General features: G+C 45.1%; 1 protein-coding gene across 2 annotated transcripts in view; it reads left to right on the forward strand.

Annotated features, from left to right (window-relative positions):
- LOC144500635 (acid-sensing ion channel 2-like) overlaps nt 1-22284 on the forward strand; it is a 1309014-nt gene that overhangs the window by 1263082 nt on the left and 23648 nt on the right. For both annotated transcript variants that reach the window (XM_078223890.1, XM_078223891.1), the window contains exons 7-8: nt 4855-4946; nt 16334-16413. In XM_078223890.1, the coding sequence (XP_078080016.1) occupies nt 4855-4946; nt 16334-16413 (172 nt within the window). The remainder of the gene's footprint in view (nt 1-4854; nt 4947-16333; nt 16414-22284) is intronic.

Here is a 22284-nt window from a genome sequence, read left to right on the forward strand (position 1 = left end):
GTCAATTTGTATTTTTTTTTGCATTCGTCACAATGTAATTAGTGAACTTCATTCCCAATCGCCCCAGCTCACCTGCCTTAACCACCTCATTCACTGTAGCTGGATTGGTCAGGAAAACACCTCAAGTATAAAAGTTGCATTCAGGTGTAGCCACAGCCGCAGTCTGCTGGGTGGAAGGGCCCAGCACGGACTTGAGCCCTTCCTCCTCCCTCAGTGTTCCTGTGGGCCCCTGGGACAGTGCTGCTTCTGCAGTGAGCTCCAGAAGCTCCAACATCACTGGCCCTGCCAGTCCTGCAGGACCACCTATGTTCTTGCCATGGTGGCCGAGCCCTCTGCAATGGCCTTCTGAATTGGGGACCACCTGTCAATGGCAGCAGCAAGTGCCCTCTGAGACTGGGCAATGCTCTGCAGCCTCTCAGCCATGACCCTCTGTGAGTGGGCCACGTTCTCAAAGACTGCTGCCATCGCCCGCTGTGTCTCAGTGCTGTCCCATTGGGTCTCCTGCCAGCTCTGCAGCCTCTTAGCCATAGGCCGCAGAATCTCAAGAAGCCTGTTCAGTCCCTCAGCTGTGGCCCTCTGTGACTCTGCTGTGGCCCGCTGTGACTCTGCCATCGCTTCGACCCTGCCACTCATGGTGAGGATTTCCTACCCCAGGCTTTCCACTGCAGATGCAGTTGCATCGGGGTCCCTTCCTGCAATACAGGACACAAGATTAAGTGCAAGAGAGGGAGAGGAATCTGGGCTGCATGCAACTTACTTGAGATATCTCCAATGAGTGCAGGATTGGCAGGTGCTCACTTCTATGGTTCAGCCCGACCATGCTGTTGCTAATGGTCCACATGCCACCCTCGCCCATAATCTCTAGTGCTCGCTTCTCAAAGGGGTTGAGGACCCTGATCTCAGGCACACCACCCCCTGTCTTCACCCTCTCCCGACGATTATGGTCATTCTTCTCCTGTGGGGACAGAAGGAGCCATCTGAAAATCTGATGGCACGAGTTCTGCAGGCTATCGGGGGTGGCCCTCAGAGGGCAAGGGTTGTGATGCTCTTGTATGGGGGGGGAGAAGGGAAGTGCCTGGGGGGTCAGGGGTTGAAAGCATGATGGGTGCTGGGGTTAGAGGGATCTGGGGTCATTTATGGGGACGATGTTAGATGAGAATAAACACTCACCCTTGCTGCCTTGATGAGGTCGTTCGGTTTCTTGTGACACTGCTTCCCGGTTCTCCTGGCCAGAGCCCTGGCACTAACACATGCTGCCACTGCCTCCCAGGCTGTGTTTCCATCCCTTCCTCTGGGACATGTCCTGCTGGGGGGATGAGGGTGTCCCGCCTTGCCTCCACTGCCTCCAGCAATCTGGCAAGATCAGCATCAGAAAAACGGGGAGCTCGCTTCCTGGAGGCCACTTCTTCCTGCACTGCCTGTCTGTCTGTCTGTCCATCCTTGGGGTTTTTATGGAGCCCACCCTTGTTAGGGCAGATCAGCTGCAGGCAGTCTGGGTGAGTCACATGCCCGTTAGAGCATTCCGGCAAGGTTAAAGCAGTTTGCCTTGTTACCATGGAGGGGGAGCCAAGTCAGCACTTGCTGGTGTGCTGATGGATGGGGGGAGGTGGGATTTGTGCCTCTGTGGTAACTGGGGGCAGGGGAGAGGGAAGGACATGTAAGTCAGCCATCGGGGCCAGAGTGGGGGTATGAGGGGGTCATGCGCAAGGGGATCCTGGGGGGGGGGGACTTAAGGGGTCAGTAATGTTGGGTGTGGGTCCCCGTTGTCCGTGGCGGGGAGGGGGAGGCTGTATCTGGCCCGGCGGGTTCTGTTTTTTTTTCTGCTTTTCCTGCGCATGCGCAGTTTGTGGTTCCGATCTGAGCTGCTGTCTGTCTGGCGAATTAAGCCCCACCCACTGCTTCTCATGGCTAGAAATGGTCTAGTCCATATTTTCAAAGACTGAGTGAAAACTCCCCGAAAACTCCACGCTAGCTGAACACTCAGAAAAAATCTTGTAAAATTCCACACGGTGTCTCTACTCTCTTCCACCTTCTTCCGTCGGGAAAAAGATATGAAAGTCTAAGATCATGCACCAAAGGACTCAAGAGCAGCTTCTTCCCTGGTGCCATCAGACTTTTGAATGGACCTGCCATATATTAAGTTGATCTTTCTCTACACCCCAGCTATGACTGTAACACTACATTCTGCACCCTCTCCTTTCCTTCTCCCCTGTGTACTCTATGAACGGTATGCTTTGTCCGTCTCGCGTGCAAGAAACAATACTTTTCACTATATCCCTATACATCTGACAATAATAAATCCAATCAAATCAAATCAAAAGGCTTGAATGTGTTTTACAGAATGGCTTGAATGTTCAGGAATATAATGATAGGGATAAGTTAAACTATTTAAGTGAGTCCTATTGTTCCAAAGTAATTTTCAAACATACAATAGTAGGATCTGGGACAGCAGTAGGATAGAAATCCCAGTCCCAAAAGCTTGTTTGACTCAGTTTGAACCAAGGTCTTCCAAAGGTCCCAGCTTGGCCAGTCAATTAACTGTTGGAAGCTCGATGGACCGCGATGTTAGAGTATCCATTTTGATATTGATGCTGGATGGTCATTGCCCTTCTGACTATCAAAGCAGAATTGGACAATTAATTTACAAAAGAAAATGTTTGGAATAGAAATACCTGAGGGATGCCGGGAGGCACTATTTGATGTTGAATTCTACATAAATTTTTGTACTCATATTTACATTAATATCAAAAGGAGAATGTCTGCCCTCAGCAAATATAGCCAAAAAGTTATTCATTTCACGTGTGACAGAGGATCTGTAATTAACAAATGGCAAAGTTATGAGTTACACAGAATTCTATCTGCCAGAATGGGTGGCACAGCAACACAGTGGTCAGCACTGCTGCCTCACAATGCCAGGGACCCAGGTTCAATTCCCACCTTGGGTCACTGTCTGTGTGAAGTTTGCATTTTCTCTGCATGGGGTGCTCCAGTTTCCTCCTACAGTCCAAAGATGTGTGGGTTAGGTTGATTCGCCATGCTAAATTGTCCCTTAGTGGGAATTAACAGGGTAAATGCGTGGGGTTACGGGGATAGGGCCTGGGTGGGATTGTTGTCAGTGCAGTCTCAATGGGCTGAATGGGCTCCTGCGCTGCAGAATTCTATCACTCCATTCAGACAATATATGATTCTCATATTGCTTTGCTAAAACTTAATTTCCCTGATTTTTTAAAATGATTTTATTAGAGTCACAAGTAGGCTTACATTAACAATGCAATGAAGTTCTGTGAAAATCCCCTAATCGTCCCACTTCAACGCCTGTTCGGGTACACTGAGGGAGAATCTAGCATGGCCAATGCACTAACCAGTACGCCTTTTGGACCGTGGGAGGAAACCGGAGCACCGGGAGGAAAAGTGGTGTTTCCTACACGGAACTGATTGCTGTGAATCCACTCCATGATTAACAAGGGCAATGCTGCTGGTGACTTGGTCTGTTTTTATGGTCGGAGATTCCAGGATATTTCCAAGGTTTGGGGTTTGACGTTTTGTGCAAAACATAGTGACTTTGATGACAAAGATGTTGACAGGACAGTCACAGACAATGAGATTCGGTATGACTTGATTGTTATAATGCACCAGATGGATAATGCCAGCAGGCTTTTTTTTTGTAGCATGGATGCGACAGAGAACTTAGCGCCAGTTTTTTCAGCCGCAGTTACTGATTATGAGAATGAATACAAGCTGTTTTAGATTTTGTTAACTCTCAGCAGCTTGCTATGCATGTAGTCCAAATTGGAATGTGACCTTCCCCAGATAAAATAAGTCTCCCACTAACTTGAGGAAATGTTTATTTCTGATACATAATGTCCCTCTTTTTGCAAATGTCTGGGAGACACAAAACAGATTGGATCTGAATCAATGAAATAGGAACTGACAATAGCATTATATAGTCAGATTCTGTGGATTTGTACACTTAAGGTGTGAGGCAGTCTAATGCTGCCTTTGGCACAGTGCTGTAAAGTAGAAACATTAAGTTAAGTTTATTTATTAGTGTCACAAGTAGGCTTACTTTAACACTGCAATGAAGTGACTGTGAAAATCCCCTAGTCGCCGCACTCTGGCACCTGTTCGGGTACACTGAGGGAGAATTTAGCATGGCCAATGCATCTAACCAGCACGTCTTTCGGACTGTGGGAGGAAACCAGAGCACCCTGAGGAAACCCATACAGACATGGGGAGAAAGTGCAAACTCTGCACAGACAGTGACCCAAGGCCGGTATTGAACCCAGCTCCCTGGCGCTGTGAGGCAGCAGTGCTAACCACTGTGCCACTATGTGATGCGCTACTCAAACACGAGGCCTGAAGCTCAGTAAATGAAAGGCTTTTATTTACTGTAACGAAGCTGCCAGAACTTATATACACTATCCCAGACTGAAGGGGTCCCGGCCAGAGCAGGGACTCTTATACCTCTCCCAGGAGGTGGAGCCCGACTGGGATGTGCCACAACACTACAGTACAAAGGTGTAACAACCCCACCCTAACCCCAACAGTAACAATAGCACAACCCAACAGTAACATATGTACATCCTTGTAGTACTGGCCAGCCCCTGGCTCAGTACTATCCAATGGGAACCAACGATGGTTCACCACACTATGCCACCCTCCATTCAGGAAGACCAACATTATTTCAAGAATTGACCTGACAAACACAAATGTGCTCACACCTATATACACGGGGACGTGCTCAAGTGTTCACATCGACATTCGCATTTGTACATTTACATTCACACTGTGTACTCACGCAAGCGCCTTTCTACTAAATGTATCTCATTTGCTTTCCCTTTTTTTTTGTTGCAGGGAGAATATTTTAGTGCTGGACGTATTCTTTGAAGCATTGAACTATGAAACTATTGAACAGAAGAAAGCATATGAAGTGGCCGGCTTACTTGGTGAGTGATTGGATTTAATGAGCTGCACTGAGTGTCCATTAGTGCTTCCTTACAAGGTGCAATTTGCCTTTCTTAGCCAGCGAGGGCCATCTTGCCTACCTCTAGCGAGCTATGAATGCAACCCCTCTGTGGAACATCACTCATTTTCTGCAGTGTTAGAGCAATTTCGGATGCTCTAATTTTGAAAGTAATAACAACACTTAAAGAGTAGAATGTAAACATCCGCGGAGGGGAAGCGAAGAGACTTGATTGATCTTTTCACCAGCAAAAATCCATATTGGTGTACTTTTCGTTTTTGAAGATGTCACAAGCAATTTAGCATTGTGTCTCAGTATGACTCAGGGCTACATCTGACACAAAATAAATATTACATGGTAGTGTGTTTTCTCACAGTTTATAATGAATAACATTTTTCAAGACAGGGCCTTTGGGTGAAAGCTGTTACTGCCCAACTTTCTCTTAAAATACTTCTCTTCACTGAGTTTCCTCCTCATTATGTTTGAGCCTCCCTCCAAACCGCTCGCCGCCTCCCCATTGACCAAATTCGCATGTCTCAAAGTGAAATCCGACATCATGTTTCCTGTGTTTCCATTAGAGTCATAGAGTCATAGAGGTTTACAGCATGGAAACAGGCCCTTCGGCCCAACTTGTCCATGCTGGCTCCTTTTTTAAAACCCCTAAGCTAATCCCAATTGCCCACGTTTGGCCCATATCCCTCTATACCCATCGTACCCATATAACTATCTAAATGCTTTTTAAAAGATAAAATTGGACCCGCCTCTACTACTACCTCCGGCAGCTTGTTCCAGACACTCACCACCCTCTGTGTGAAAAAAATTGCCCCTCTGGACACTTTTGTATCTCTCTCCTCTCACCTTAAACCTATGCCCTCTAGTTTTAGACTCCCCTACCTTTGGGAAAAGATATTGACTATCTTGCTGATCGATGCCCCTCATTATTTTATAGACCTCTATAAGGTCACTCCTCAGCCTCCTACGCTCCAGAGAGAAAAGTCCCAGTCTATTTCAGCCTCTCCTTATAACTCAATCCATCAAGTCCCGGTAGCATCCTAGTAAATCTTTTCTGCACTCTTTCTAGTTTAATAATATCCTTTCTATAATAGGGTGACCAGAATTGCACACAGTATTCCAAGTGTATTACATTGTTAGTGTGCTCTTGCTACATTGGACTGGGGTCAATAAGGTAAAGCAGCTGCCAGACTTGGATGATACAGGCCAACTTGATGACTGATTGACACGGCAATGATGGGGATTGTGACCACAGATTCCTGCACCTGCCATATTCTTTCAAGTCTTTTATTTTATTCATTCGTGGGACATGGGCATCGCCGGCAAGGCCAGCATTTATTACCCATCCCGAGTTGCCCTTGAAACTGAGTGGCTTGCCAGGCCATTTCAGAGGGCAGTTGAGAGTCAACCACATTGCTGTGGCTCTGGAGTCACATGTAGGCCAGAACAGATAAAGATGGCAGATTTCCTTCCCCAAAAGTGAACCAGATTTTTTTTTCCCCAGTTGTTTTATAGTCATCAGTAGATTCTTAATTCCAGATTTTTTAAATTGAATTCTAATTCCACCATCTGCCATGGCAGGATTCAACGCCAGGAGTGTAGTGAATAAAGTGGATGAGCTTAGAGTGTGGATCGATGCTTGGAAGTGTGATGTGGTGGCCATTACGAAGACTTGGGGACAGGAACAGGACTGGATACTTAAGGTGCCAGGTTTCAGATGTTTCAGAAAGGACAGAGAGGGAGGCAAAAGAGGGGGGGAGTGGCACTGCTGATCAGGGATAGTGTCACAGCTGTAGAGAAGGTGGAAGCCGTGGAGGGATTGTCTACGGAGTCTCTGTGGGTGGAAGTTCAGAGCGGGAAGGGGTCGATAACTTTGCTGGGTGTTTTCTACAGGCCGCCCAATAGTAATAGGGATGTTGAGGAGCAGATAGGGAAACAGATCCTGGAGAGATGTAGTAATAACAGGGTTGTCGTGATGGGAGACTTTAATTTCCCAAACATCGATTGGAATATCCCGAGGGTAAGGGGTTTGGATGAGGAGGAGTTTGTTAGGTGTGTTCAGGAGGGTTTCCTGACACAGCATGTGGATAAGCCTACAAGAGGAGAGGCTGTACTCGATCTGGTACTGGCTAATGAGCCTGGACAGGTGTCGGATCTCTCAGTGGGGGAGTACCTTGGGGATAGTGATCATAACTCTATCTCCTTTACGCTAGCATTGGAAAGAGATAGGATCAGGCAAGCTAAGAAAGTGTTTATCTGGAGTAAGGGGAAATATGAAGCCATCAGGCAGGAGATTAGAGGCGTAAATTGGAAGGAGGTATTCTCGAGGAAAAGTACCGAAGTAAGGTGGCAGATTTTCAAGGAATGTTTGTTTGGAGTTCTGCATGACAATGTTCCGATGAGACAGGGAGCTTTTGGTAGGTTACGGGAACCGTGGTGCACGAAAGCTGTGCTGAACCTAGTCAAAAAGAAAAGGAAAGCATACAAAAGGTTCAGAGAGCTAGGCGATGATAGGGATCTGGATGAGTTTACGGCTTGTAGGAAGGGACTTAAGAAAGAAATTAAAAAAGCCAGAAGGGGTCACGAGAAGGCCTTGGCAGGTAAGATTAAGGAGAACTCTAAGGCATTCTATAAATATGTAAAGAGTAAAAGGATGAGATGTGAAGGAATAGGACCTATAAAATGTGACGGTGAGAAAGTCTGTACAGAACCGGAAGAAATAGCAGAGGTGCTTAATGAATATTTTACCTCGGTATTCACGGTGGAAAAAGACCTGGGTGGTTGTACTACAGGATTGAGGTGGACTGAAAAGATTGAGTATGTGGACATTAAGAAAGAGGATATGTTGGAAATTTTGAATAGCATCAAGATAGATAAGTCGCCGGGACCGGATGGGATGTACCCCAGGTTACTGTGGGAGGCGAGGGAAGAGATTGCAGAGCCTCTGGCGATGATCTTTGCGTCGTCAATGGAGACGGGAGAGGTTCCGGAGGATTGGAGGATTGCGGATGTGGTTCCTATATTCAAGGAAGGGAATAGGGATAGCCTAGGAAATTACCGACTGGTGAGTCTAACCTCAGTGGTTGGTAAGTTGATGGAGAAGATCCTGAGGGACAGGATTTATGAACATTTAGAAAAATTTAGTATGCTCAAAAGTAGTCAGCATGGCTTTGTCAAAGGCAAATCGAGCCTTACGAGCCTGGTGGAGTTCTTTGAAAATGTGACTAAACACATTGACGAAGGGAAAGTGGTAGATGTGGTTTACATGGACTTCAGCAAGGCGTTCGATAAGGTCCCCCATGCAAAACTTCTCAAGAAAGTGAGAGGGCATGGGATCCAAGGGGCTGTTGCCTTGTGGATCCAGAACTGGCTTGCCTGCAGAAGGCAGAGAGTGGTTGTAGATGGGTCTTTTTCTGAATGGAGGTCGGTCACCAGTGGAGAGCCCCAGGGATCTGTTCTGGGACCCTTGCTGTTTGTCATTTTCATAAATGACCTGGATGAAGAAGTGGAGGGATTGGTTGGTAAGTTTGCCGACGACACGAAGGTTGGTGGTGTCGTGGATAGTTTGGAGGGATGTCAGAAACTGCAGCGTGACATAGATAGGATGCAAGACTGGGCGGAGAAGTGGCAGATGGACTTCAACCTGGATAAATGTGTAGTGGTCCATTTTGGCAGGTCAAATGGGATGAAGGAGTATAATATCAAGGGTAAGACTCTTAGCAGTGTAGAGGATCAAAAGGACCTTGGGGTCCGGGTCCATAGGTCTCCTAAATCGGCCTTGCAGGTAGAGGAGGTGGCTAAGAAGGCGTATGGTGTGCTGGCCTTCATCAATCGAGGGATTGAGTTTAGGAGTCAGGAGATAATGATACAGCTTTATAAGACCCTCGTCAGACCCCACTTGGAGTACTGTGCTCAGTTCTGGTCGCCTCATTACAGGAGGGATGTGGAAATTATTGAAAGGGTGCAGAGAAGATTTACAAGGATGTTGCCTGGATTGGTTGGCGTGCCTTATGAGGATACGTTGAGGGAGTTCGGTCTTTTCTCCTTGGAGAGACAAAGGATGAGAGGTGACCTGATAGAGGTGTACAAGATGTTGAGAGGTATAGATCGGGTGGATTCTCGGAGGCTTTTTCCCAGGGCTGAAATGGCTGCTACGAGAGGACACAGGTTTAAGGTGCTGGGGAGTAGGTACAGAGATGTCAGGGGTAAGTTTTTCACTCAGAGGGTGGTGGGTGAGTGGAATTGGCTGCCATCAGTGGTGGTGGAGGCAAACTCGATAGGGTCTTTTAAGAGACTTCTGGATGAGTACATGGAACTTAATAGGATTGAGGGTTATAGGTAAGCGTATATATAAGCCTAGGTCGGTAGGGACATGACCAGCGCAACTTGTGGGCCGAAGGGCCTGTTTGTGCTGTATATTTTCTATGTTCTATGTTCTAAACCCAGGTCCCCAGAACATGAGCTGAGTTTCTGGTTTAATAGTCTAGCGATAATACTACTAGGCCATCTTCTCCCCATTTTTTTAAGCCATTCTGCCTACACAACATGAGCTTGCTCCTCACTGCCCCTCAGAGAATCAGACCAGTGCCAGACTTTCAGTCCCTCTGATCCACTATTCAGAGTCAGGAAGAGCAGGTATCCCATTCCCTCTGGGCACACTCTTAACAGTCAACATATCTGAGGCAGGGAGCACCACATGATGGAGTGAACAAGGTCCAAGACTGGTTGAGTTTATTCAGCATTTTCTGTTTTTGTTTAAGATTCAAGTACTATTTATTGCTCGAAACATTGCATCACATGTCAATACAGAAACCTTCTGACAAGATGTTACATTGAGACTGACTCCACCTCCGTGTTCAGGTTGTTAAAGGTTCTCTGACACAATTTGAAGGTGACGTGAGAAGCAAGTTTTTTACACAGAGGGTGGTAGGTGCCTGGAAGGTGCTGCCAGAGGAGGTGGTAGAAGCAGATACAATAGCAATGTTTAAGAGGCATCTTGACAGATACATGAATCGGCAGGGAATAGAGGGATATGAACCGCATAGAGGCAAAAGGTCTTTAGTTTAGAAAGGTGCCCTGTGTCGCCGCAGGCTTGGTGGACCAAAGGACCTGTCTCTGTGCTGTACTGTTCTTTGTTCTTTGCGGCTACGAAGTTCTTCTAGTGTTCTGGCCAATGTCCATTCTTTAATCACAGTCGTCAAAAGAACTCACTATTTGTCTCTTACGCTGTTTGTGGGGCCTTTCTGTGTGCAAATTGGCGGCTACAAGATTTGCCTGTATAACAATGGTGACAACACTTCAAAAATACTTAACTAGTTCTCAATCACTTTGAGACAACCGAAAGATGTGAAAGGCCCAACATAACATACATAGAAACTAGAAGTAAGAGTAGGCCATTCGGCCCTTCAAGCCTGCTCCGCCATACATTTTGATCATGGCTGATCATCAAATTCAATATCCTGATCCCTCCTTCGCCCCCTTATCCCTTGATCCCTTTAACCCCAAGAGCTATAGGTTTGAACTAAAACAGAAAATGCTGGAAAATCCCAGCAGGTCTGACAGCACCTGTGGAGAGAGAAGAGAGCACAATATGGAGACAGAGCAAATTTATCATCAATGAGGATGGGATTCAAACCCATGCGTGCAGAGCACAATGGATTAGCAGTCCATTGAGCGCAGACCAAGGGTCATCCAGACTCAAAACATTGGCTCTATTCTTTCTCCACAGATGCTGTCAGGCCTGCTAAGATTTTCCAGCATCTTCTCTTTTTGTTTCAGATTCCAGCATCCACAGTGTTTTGCCTTGATCATAAGTTTAAGCTGTTTCTTTAAAGCTATTGGTTAGAGACTGCATTGAGGTCTTAACTGCACTTCTGAGGGTGAAACTTTGTTGTAGCACCTTAGCACAATAAGTAAGGTATCAGAAACAATCTTATCTATGTACATCTAAACCCAAACAGTACAGTCAGAACCAATTCAAACAGTTTTTGACAAGTTTTTGATTTATTATTGTCACATGTATTAGTGTACAGTGAAACGTATTGTTTCTTGCGCGCTATACAGACAAAGCATACTGTTCATAGAGAAGGAAAGGAGAGAGTGCAGAATGTAGTGTTGCAGTCATCTTGAGTTGGTTGGGACGTGAGCTCAGACTTGTGTATCTTTTTCCCGATGGAAGAAGGTGGAAGAGGGAATGACCGGAGTGTGTGGAGCCCTTGATTATGCTGGCTGTTTTTTTGAGGCAGCGAGAAGTGTAGACAGTGTCAATGGATGGGAGGCTGGTTTGCGTGATGGATTGGGCTTCATTCACGACCCTTTGTAGTTTCTTGCAGTCTTGGGCAGAGCAGGAGCCAGACCAAGCTGTGATATAACCAGAAATAATGCTTTCCATGGTGCATCTTTAGAAGTTGGTGAGAGTTGTTGCGGACATGCCAAATTTCCTTAGCCTCCTGAGAAAGCAGAGGCATTGGTGGGCCTTCTTAACTATAGGGCCATGGGGGGACCAGGACAGAAGTCACAAGTTGTCTGAGAACAAACATAAATGGCTTAGTTTGTCTCAAAGGCTAATGTAATTTTACAGCTCAAGTGTATCTAAGAAAATTGTTTCTTACTGCTGCAGGGTCACCTGCTCTGAATTATCCTTGTTTTAAATCTCTTCAATCCCTGAAACATTGAATAAATATCATTTGTAAAGGGCAGGACAAATGCTGCTTGCCTCAAGAATACTTGATTTTGCCAAGTTGTTTGAAATTGCTTCCAGTCATATGATAATCACCCTCCAACAAATAAAACAATTGTTGATTCTGTGTTCCTCAGACAGACATGTTTTTCTCTGCCAATGTTGAACTGACCTTTAATTCTCTTCATATCAGAAAGAACCAAGCTGTCAAGGATCTGTCACTCACATTGCTGTCCTCTCATCCTCCAGGTTCAGGTGTCAGCTGAGATGCTTTTTATTTCCTTCTCGACGCAAGAGGAATTCTAATTCCCCTGAGATAGACCACGGCTGTCCATAAGGGGTGTCTGCACAGACTTTAATATGGCATGAGAGCCCCAATGTTTCAATAATGGGAAAAATAAAATGGAGCTGCTCCAGTACGTAGGCTTGTCTAACCCTGTAATTCCGACCCGATGGGCTGAATGGCCTCCTCGTGCACTGTAGGAATCCCGAGATTAACTGAGTAACGTTTTGATATTGAAGATGTGGGCGTCCTCCTGTGGCAACTGCACCAAAAAACAGGCAGAAGCCACAGTCTGGGAGTGAAGGGTATCCAACTGTAAAAGCATAATTGCGAGCTGTGTGAAATGAGGACACCAATCGAAACCTTTCAGACGCTCGAGTCCTCAGCACTTGCCTGGAAAAGAAGAAGACATTCTCTGGCGTCTAGGAAAATGCAGCAAGTTTGCTCTTCACCCACACAGTTCTTGTGGGGCCCACCTGAGGATAGCATAAAGCTAAGTCGGAAAGTCGATAATTCCATTTCAGGCTCTCTTCAACAAATCCTTTTATTGTGCTGAAGTCGTAAGGGGCACTTGACTTGCAGGTTCTAAAGGATGGCAATTGCACAAAGCCCACTTCTGCCATGGGGGAGCTGGTTACTCAGTGAGGTCAGCAGTGACTCCATGCCACTGGTGGGATCATGAAAACTCAGAGCTCAGATATTCTGTCATTTGGCAGTTCCTTAGCTAAGATATCTCCAAATAGCTTTTGGAACACGGGCTGATTTAAACACCAATCTTTTATTTAATCATTGAAAACAGACACATGCACTGTATCTCAATCATGCAGAATTAGCTGTCATGTTGTTCATTCATGTGAATAATTACGGACATAATTGTGCCTTGCTCAGTAGTCAGTATATTCGGTATTGCCTCCATTTTACGATGCACATGTGAAATTGAGCTTGTCGCACTAGATTACAAGCTTATCCCAACTTATCTGAGGGTCATATTCTGATTTTGGTTCGATTATGATTGCCATCATCCTCCTGTTCTCTTATCAGCGAGACCCCAAATATATTTTGGCATTAAAAAAATGCCTAAATTGCACACCTTTGACAAAAGTAAAAAAACGGAACGCAGAGATTATGTGCATTATGTAACTTTCTAATTTAATTTACTTAGTTAACCTTGCTGACATTATTAACCTTCTTGTTTACTTGTTACGGGATGTGGGTGTCGCTGGAAAGGCCAGTATTTCTTACCCATTCCGAATTGCTTCTAGCATGGTGCTGGGGAGCCACCTTCTTGAACCGCTGTGTGGTGTAGGCGCATCCACAGTGCTGCTAGGAAGCTGCTTCCTGGGTTGTGATCCAGCAACAGTGAAGAAACAGCGAGATAGTTTCAAGTCAAAATGGTGTGTGGCTTAGAGGGGGGCTTGCAGGAGATGATGTTCACATGCATCTTCTGCTCTAGGTGGTAGAGATCATGAGTTTGGAAGAAGCCTTGATGAGTTGCTGTAGTGCATCTTGTAGATGGTACACATTGCTGCCATTATGCATCAGTGCTGGAGGGACTGAATGTTTGAGTTGATGATGAGACGCCAATCAAGCAGGCTACTTTGGCCTGGAAGGTGTCAAGCTTCTTGAGTGTCATTGGAGCTTCTGCCATGTAGATAGTGAACAGACTTTGGGGATTCAAGAGGTGAGTTACCCCCCACAGAATACCCAGCGTCTCACCTGCTCTTTTAACCTCAGTATTTATATGGATGATCCAGTTCATTTTCTGCTCAATGGCAACCCCTGGATGTATATAATGGGGGATTCAGCAATGGTAATGCACTTGAATGTCACAGGGAGGTGGTTAGATTCTCTCTTGTTGGAGTTGGACATTGTCTGACTCTTGTCTGGCTCAAATGTTACCAGTTCTTGCTGCTTATGGACATGACTGCTTCAATATATGAGGAGGTGTGAATGGTGCTGAACATTGTCCAATAATCAGCAAACATCCATGTTTCTGATCTAATGATGAAGGGATGTTTATTGATGAAGCAGCTGAAGATGATTGGGCCTCGGACACGACCTTGAAGAACTCCTTGAGTGATGTTGTGGGGCTGAGATAATTGACTTCCAGCATTTTCCTTGGTGCTGGATATGACTGAAAACAGTGGGGAGTTTTTCCTCTGATTCCCTGTTTCACACATGTTCCTTTATGCTGCATCAGTCAATTGCTGCCTTGATATCAAGGGCAGTCACTCACATCAGTTCAGCTCTTTTGTCCATGGTTGAACCAAGCCTGTAATGAGGTTAGGAATTGAGTGACCCTGGCGGAAACCAAACTGAGCATCAGTCAGCAAGTTATGGCTGAGTAAATAGCACTGATGATGACACCTTGCATCACTTTTCTGATATCGACTGATGGCAGGGTAATTGGCTGGGTTGGATTTGCCCTGCTTCTTGTTCATAGGACATATCTGGGCAATTGCCAGGAAGATGACAGTGTTGTAGCTGCACTTGAACAGCTTGGCATGGGTCTGGGGCACAAGTCTGCGGCACTATGGCTGGAATGTTGTCAGGATCCATAGCCTTTGCAGTATCCAGTATGTTCAAATGTTTCTTAATATCACATGAAGTGAATTCAATTGCCTGATGGTGACCTCAGGAGAAGGCATTTCTGGTTCAAGATGGTTACAAATGCTTCAGCCTTGTCTTTTGCATTATTTGCTGGGCTTCCCCTTAATGGGAATATTTATGGAACCTTCTCCTCCGGTTAGTTGTTTAATTGTGTTTTTTTTAAATTCATTCATGGGACATGGGCATCGCTGGGTGGCCAGCATTTATTGCCTATCCCTAGTTGCCCAAGGGCAGTTGAGAGTCAACCACATTGCTGTGGCTCTGGAGTCACATGTAGGCCAGGTAAGGACGACAGATTTCCTTCCCTAAAAGACATTAGTGAATCAGATGTGTTTTTCTGACAATGGTTTCATGGTAATCAGTAGATTCTTAATTCCAGATTTTTTTTTATTGAATTCAAATTCCACCATCTGCCGTGGTGGGATTCGAAACCGAGTCCCCAGAACAATAACTGAGTTTCTGGATTAATAGCCTAGCGATAATACCACTCGGCCATCTCCTCCTCCACCACCATTCTGGCAGAGCAGACTTTGAATTTGTCAGTGAAGGTTCAGTGCAGTTCACAAGTTATAAAGGTCGTTCATGACTTCAAGTCACAACGGAAAGCATCAGTATCTGTGCCAATGTCCATCTGTGTTTGGTGCATCACTGTTAGTTGCCAGGGGCATATTTTGTTTCTCTGCACTGGTTCACTGCTCTTCAGCATCTTTGTTGCGAGTAACATAATTTAATAATAATGTCGATAGAAAACAAGAAGCATTTTGCAAAGAGTGAGCACTGAATGATTATATTCAACTAAAACCCTCTCTATTAATTTTTTTTGTTACCTTAATTTTTCACCGTTCCTCTCGCAAAAGTACAGCACACTGAAACTGGTGAAGGTGCCACTCTTTTTGTACTATCGGCTCTTCACTCAAGTTGCCATTTCTAATGAGCCTGGAGTTGGTAGATATTCAAATCTAGAGAGTACCAGATCTGAACCTAGTCCACTCTCACATTAAATGTGGGCAGAGTAAGAAGTCTCACAACACCGGGTTAAAGTCCAACAGGTTGATTTGGAATCATGAGCTTTCAGAGCGTTGCTCCTTCCTCAGGTGAGTGGGGCCCACTCACCTGAGGAAGGAGCAGCACTCCGATAGCTCATGATTCCAAATAAACCTGTTGGACTTTAACCTGGTGTTGTGAGACTTCTTACTGTGCCCACCCCAGTCCTACGCCAGCCTCTGCACATCACATTAAATTTGTACTTAGGAACTTTCTAGATGGGATCACTGGGCATCCCTCGACAATAGGGACCCTGAATTATTTCCCTTTCCACAGCCCAGGAGCTCTGACGAGTGCTTTAGCTCCCACTAGACCAGGAATGGAACTGGGTACATTTTGGATGGTCCAGGATGTTGGTGGGCAAAGTAGTTAGCCATTATCGCATTAAGGGAGTTAGTATTAAAATATCTGTCGACCATTTAGGACTGAGATGAGGAGAAATTTCTTCACTCAGAAGGTGGTGAATTCTCTCCCACTGAAGGCTGTGGAGGCAAGTTCACTGAATATATTTAAGAAGGAAATAGATTCCTAGACTCTAAAGTTGTCAAGGGGTATGGGGAGAGTGCGGGAGTATGGCATTGAGATAGAGGATCAGCCTAGATCATATTTAATGGCGGAGCTGGCTCAACGGGCCAAATGGCTCCCCTCTTGCTCCTATTTTCTATGTTTCTGTTTCTAAATAGGAACTGCAACCTCTCTTCTGCCGTACATCATTTTGCTGACAGTGTTTTCTCCTTTGCAGGTGACATTGGTGGCCAGATGGGCCTGTTTATTGGTGCTAGCATTTTAACAATATTAGAGCTCTTTGATTACTTGTATGAGGTAAGATTCTTATGATATATTTTGGCACAATCTGTTTAAAGTCAAGCCATATCACACAGAATAGTCTTTCTAGAACTGTTGTGTGCCTTCCTACTCTGCCTCCAGATATCATGTTGTGCTTTCTACATGGTCAAGCACTTATAAAACATGCATTAGTCATCTAGCGGGGAGATTTCCTCTGCTATTTATAATGAAAACATAAACTTAAGAATAAATAATAAGTTTACAATTGTATTACAAAGAGGAAGCAGAAGACATCCACTTTGTTAAGTGCTAGTTATTGGGAACTGCATTAAAATAATGAGCTGGGAGAATTAGCTTAGAAATTATAGTTTATTAATGTATGAATTCTTAATGCATTATATATGGCCTCACTTTGCTGGTTGAACAGAGCCATTATATCACTTAAAATAAACTAATACATGTTAGCATTGCACAGTCTAATTTCTAGGTGATGGTTATTCAAAACCTATTAATAAAAAGGGGAGCTTTACCTCAGAATTATAAGTTCATAAGATATAGGAGCAGAATTAGGCCATTCGACCCATCGAGTCTACTCCGCCATTTGATCATGGCTGATATGCGCCTCGTCCCCATTTTCCTGCCTTCTCCCCATAACCCTTCAACCCATTACCAATTAAAAATCTACCTAATTCCTCCTTAAATTTACTCACTGTCCCAGCGTCCACCGCACTTTGGGATAGTGAATTCCACAGATTCACAACCTTTTGCGAGAAGTAGTTTTTCCTCAACTCTGTTTTAAATTTGCTATCCCTTATCCTAAGACTATGACCTCTCATTCTAGAATGCCTCACAAGAGGAAGCATCTGCTCCACGTCTACTTTATCCATACCTTTTATCATCTTGTTTACCTCAAATTCCAGAGAGTATAGGCCTCAACTGTTCAATTAAAAACAGAGGGCGGGATTTTCTGGCCGTGCTCTTCCAAAATCAGAAAATCCTGTCCGAGGTCTACGGTCCATCAAACCACCCCCGCTTGCTACGATACCCATGGCGGGCGGGACGGGAAAATTCCCCCTTGAAAGTATTGGAAAAACTCAGCAGGTCGGGCAGCACCTGTGGAGAGAAAAACAGAGCTGACGTTTTGATAACAAATCTGACTCTTCACCTCAGAATCCCTGCCTTAAAGAACCAAGGTGATAGAGTCTCTTTCACATTGCCCCACTCGGAACCTCCTCAATGGCAGCTCCCCCCTGGGTATCTTTCAGTACTTCAATTCTAATCAAAAAAGCCAATTCAAATTAAGTCCAATCATGGTCCCCACATGAGGGACAAGCAAGATCCAAGCTGACAAGACAAGACATAGCATCCATCTTGGGCTGGATCCTGTGCTTGACGTGGCGCTTCATCTTGGCCCAAACGCCGAGATGATTTTGAAAAATTGCAACAGGTAAAGCCTCAGTTTACCCTCATTGGCCCCCCCCGATCTTTGTTGTTACCTTTTGGTACTTGATTCTCAATTATACATCCAATTTGGTCCAGTCAGAGTCCCCGCAAGAAAGACAAAACAGATCCAAGCTGACAAGACAGGGTATACATCCCATCTTGGGCTCGATCAAACAATATCCAAGCTGAGGCATTGTACCTCTGAGAGAACAAAGGGCAGGGGGAGGAACTCACTATTAATCATGGAAGAAGGCAACCTTGCCAAGTGCACAACCCTGATGTACAGTTGTAAAAGTGAACATTCCAAATTTTTGCTGGCCACAATCTTAATTTGAAGGTGGAACTTAATTCTGGGGAATTGCCATGATAATACAAAAGGTCTTCCTGACATTGTTCAGAATCAAAACACGTCTTTACCTGCCTTTAAAGTCCCAAGAACATAATTGCTAAAGTTCACCTCGTTGTTGGGAAGCTGATTTCTGGCCTCGCACCAGATTAAGTTCCCCTGCCCACCAAGCTTCCTGGTGCTGGCAGAACTGGAGGATTCCACCCGACCTTCTCTCATCCAGTATCACCCTCCGAAACCTTCTCCAGCAGCTTCATATCCATTTTATAACATGGAGCATAGAACTGTTCTCAATGTGGCCTGACTAATCTTCTTCACAATAAATGAAAGCAAATTACTGCGGATGCTGGAATCTGAAACTAAAAGAGAAAGCGCTGGAAAATCTCAGTCGGTCTGGCAGCATCTATGGGGAGAGAAAAGAGCTTGCGTTTCAAGTCCAGACAACCCTTTGTCAAAAGCCAACTCTTTTGACAAAGGGTCATCTGGACTCGAAATGTCAGCTCTTTTCTCTCCTGACAGATGCTGCCAGACCTGCTGAGATTTTCCAGCGCTTTCTGTTTTGGTTAATGTCCTTTACATGTTTGGCTTTACCCTGCCACCCCCCCTGACACTAAGGAGCAATTGAGCACGGCCAATCAACCTAACTCACACATCTTTGGAGTGTGGGAGGAAACCGGAGCATCTGGAAGAAACCCACGCAGACACGGGGAGAATGTGCAAACTCCACACAGACAGTGACCTGAGGCTGGAATTGAAACCTGGGTCCCTGGAACTGTGAGGCAGCAGTGCTAACCACTGTGCCACCATGCTACCCCATTCCCAAGTCCCATATATATATATAAAAGACTTAATTGTTAATTCTATGCAGCTTTTTTTTAAACAGGACCCGAACAGTAATTTTTTTCTTTGCGTTGCCAATGGCTTTTGTTTAGAAATGTGTGAAAATGTTTGAATGAATACATTGAAAAAAAACTTGTAATCTGCCCCAACCTCTGCTTGGATTACTGTTCATGGTATTTGTTAAACAGTTTAAGGAAAATTCAGATAAGAGGACAACATGGATTTCAAATGTGCCAATCTGCATAATAATAAATATTAATTGGCAATGAAAACACATTTTTCCTTTTCTGAATGAATGCAATATAGACAGTCCCTGTTGTGCACGCACCAGATAGATCCGACTGTGTCTGTACTGTGTCAACACATTGGCCTTCATATCAAAGTATTTCTCGTTCATGTTTAAAGACTGTTTGATATGGAACAGCACGTTGGTCATTATTACAGACATTAGAGAATCGGAAACAAAGCCCAGGCAGCTGACCCCCTCGTACATTTGGAGAAAAACAGAAAGCATCTATTAGCATTTCTGCATTGTTTTGCACTAATTTACATGAGAGCAAATTATCTTTGTACACAAGCATAAATTATTGAGATTAAACATTGCCAACTCCAGTGGTATATGACTGACATTTAGACACTGGTTTGCAATGTTTGAAGATGCCCTTTCCAGACATTAGAACATCTTTGAGCTGTAGGGCTTAGGCACATGTCTGATAAGTAATATTAAATGTTTCCCAAACAACAACATTTAGCACCATCGGTTCGAAAATGACCTTAAGTAGTCTCCATTGTAAATCAAACAGATTTATAAGGTCACAGAAACCACTTGTTGGCCTTTCCAATCCTATTACACGTAAAGTGTGCGGCGCTAGACAGATTCCCTGTTGAGTTGTGAGCTTTGTTGCACCATGCCTTGGTCGAAGTCGATGGGGCGGCACGGCAGCACTGTGGTTAGCACTGCTGCCTCACAGCGCCAGGGACCTGGGTTCGCTTCCAGCCTCGGGTCACTGTCTGTGTGCAGTTTGCACTTTCTCCCCGTGTCTGCGTGGGTTTCCTCCCACAGTTCAAAGATGTGTGGGTTAGGCGGATTGGTCATGTTAAATTGACCCTAGTGTCAGGGGGATTAGCAGGGTAAATGTTTGGGGTTATGGGAATAGGGCCTGGCTGGGATTGTGGTCGGTTTAGACTTGATGGGCTGAATGGCATCGTTCTGCACTGTATGGATTCTATGATTCTATGACAGGATCAGGAATACTGTAAAAAATGTTAATCAGCCATGGCTCAGAAAGGATCATTGGCATCTCTCTCTCCATTCGAGACAATTGGTTATATATATCTTGAGGAATACCACTCCACCAGCATGGGGCAAAATGATTAGGCAAACATCCATGAGCCCCCAACTCAAACCATAACAAGAATCCTGCAACAGTGCAACATGTGGTAAAAAATCTCCTTACAATTGGTGCTAAAAATGAACTCCTGGCCTGGCAGGCTGTTTTGTCCTACATCCACACAGCAAGTTGGGCGGCACGGTGACACAGTGGTTAGCACTGCTGCCTCACAGCACCAGGAACCTGGGTTTGATTCCTGGCTTGGGTCACTGCCTGTGCAGAGTCTGCACATTCTCCCCATGTCTACATGGGTTTCCTCCAAGTGCTCGGGTTTCCTCCCACAGTCTGAAAGACGTGCTGCTTAGGTGCATTGGCCATGCTAAACTCACCCTCAGTGTACCCGAACAGGTGCGCAACTGGGAGATTTTCACAGTAACTTCATTGCAGTGTTAATGTAAGCTTACTTGTGACACTAATAAATAAACTTAAACTTATCAATATGAGCACATGCATAATGGAAACAGAATGAGGCCATTTTCTTTACCTCTCTGCTTGTTTCTTTGTGTCACACTCGTAATATGCGGCACAGGTTGGGCAGATAACCCATGTGTAGCTTAAGATAAGCAAGAAAATGTACATTGAGAGAAGACAGCAGAGCCAGTCAGTCACTTTGTTCCAGAAGCACTCCAGCCTAGAATGCTCCAGATCTCTTACATTCTATGTTCCCAACTCTGTTATCTTCTTTCAGTGGATATTTCTAAGGTATCAGGACTTCAGCAACCAACACTTTTCCCACAGTATTTGACCATCTATTTGTACACACCCTCCAAACTACAGGCCTATTTTGAATCAGATGTCATAGAATCATAGAATAAATACAGTGCAGAAGGCGGCACGGTAGCACAGTGGTTAGCACTGCTGCTTCACAGTTCCAGGTGCCTGGGTTCGATTCCCGGCTTAGATCACTGTCTGTGTGGAGTTTGCACATTCTCCTCGTGTCTGCGTGGGTTTCCTCCAGGTGCTCTGGTTTCCTCCCACAGTCCAAAGGGTTAGGTTGATTGGCCATGCTAAAATTGCCCCTTAGTGTCCTGAGATGCGTAGGTTAGAGGGATTAGTAGGTAAATATGTAGGGATATGGGGGTAGGGCCTGGGTGGGGTTGTGGTCGGTGCAGACTCGATGGGCCGAATGGCCTCTTTCTGCACTGTAGGGTTTCTATGATTCTATGAGGCCATTCGGCCCATCAAGTCTGCACCAACCACAATCCCACCCAGCCCCTATCCACATAACTCTACATATTTACCCTGCCAATCCCCCTTACACTAAGTGGCAATTTAGCATGGCCAGTCCACCTAACCTGCACATCTTTGGAGTGTGGAAGGAAACCGGACCACCCGGAGGAAACCCACGCAGACACGGGGAGAACGTGCAAACTCCACACAGGCAGTGACCCAAGCTGGGAATGGAACCTGGGCCCCTGGCGCTCTGAGGCAGCAGTGCCAACAACTGTGCCACCGTGCCGCCCCATGGATGGATGTCTATTCCATCTGTTTGCTTAGAGGTATCAATAACACATTTTCTACATCAGCTGGGAATCTAGGCAACATCGGCACTTCTCAGTGGGGGAGAATAAACAGTCTTCCAATTCCAAATCGTGTTTGTTAAGGCTGGCTAGTTTTTGCACTTGCCTCATTTGGTCAGATTGCTGAACACATCACACATCTACTGAATGTACACTCAAAATCTTTGATATTCAGAGGTATCAGGTCAGCTTATCTAAATGCGAACTAGTGCATGGGAGGTTTATAAGTTGACATTCTAAGACAGAAGTAATTTAACGTAGAACTATATTACGCTGGAGTTAAAAAGAGTTAGCAACCTCTTTCCAGAATTATCCGACACAGATGGTGTAGCTATTACTACCTTAAGCACATAAGTGAATTAGTGAA

Source organism: Mustelus asterias, chromosome 11 (genome assembly GCF_964213995.1).
Source record: "Mustelus asterias chromosome 11, sMusAst1.hap1.1, whole genome shotgun sequence".
Classification (NCBI taxonomy): Eukaryota; Metazoa; Chordata; class Chondrichthyes; order Carcharhiniformes; family Triakidae; genus Mustelus; species Mustelus asterias.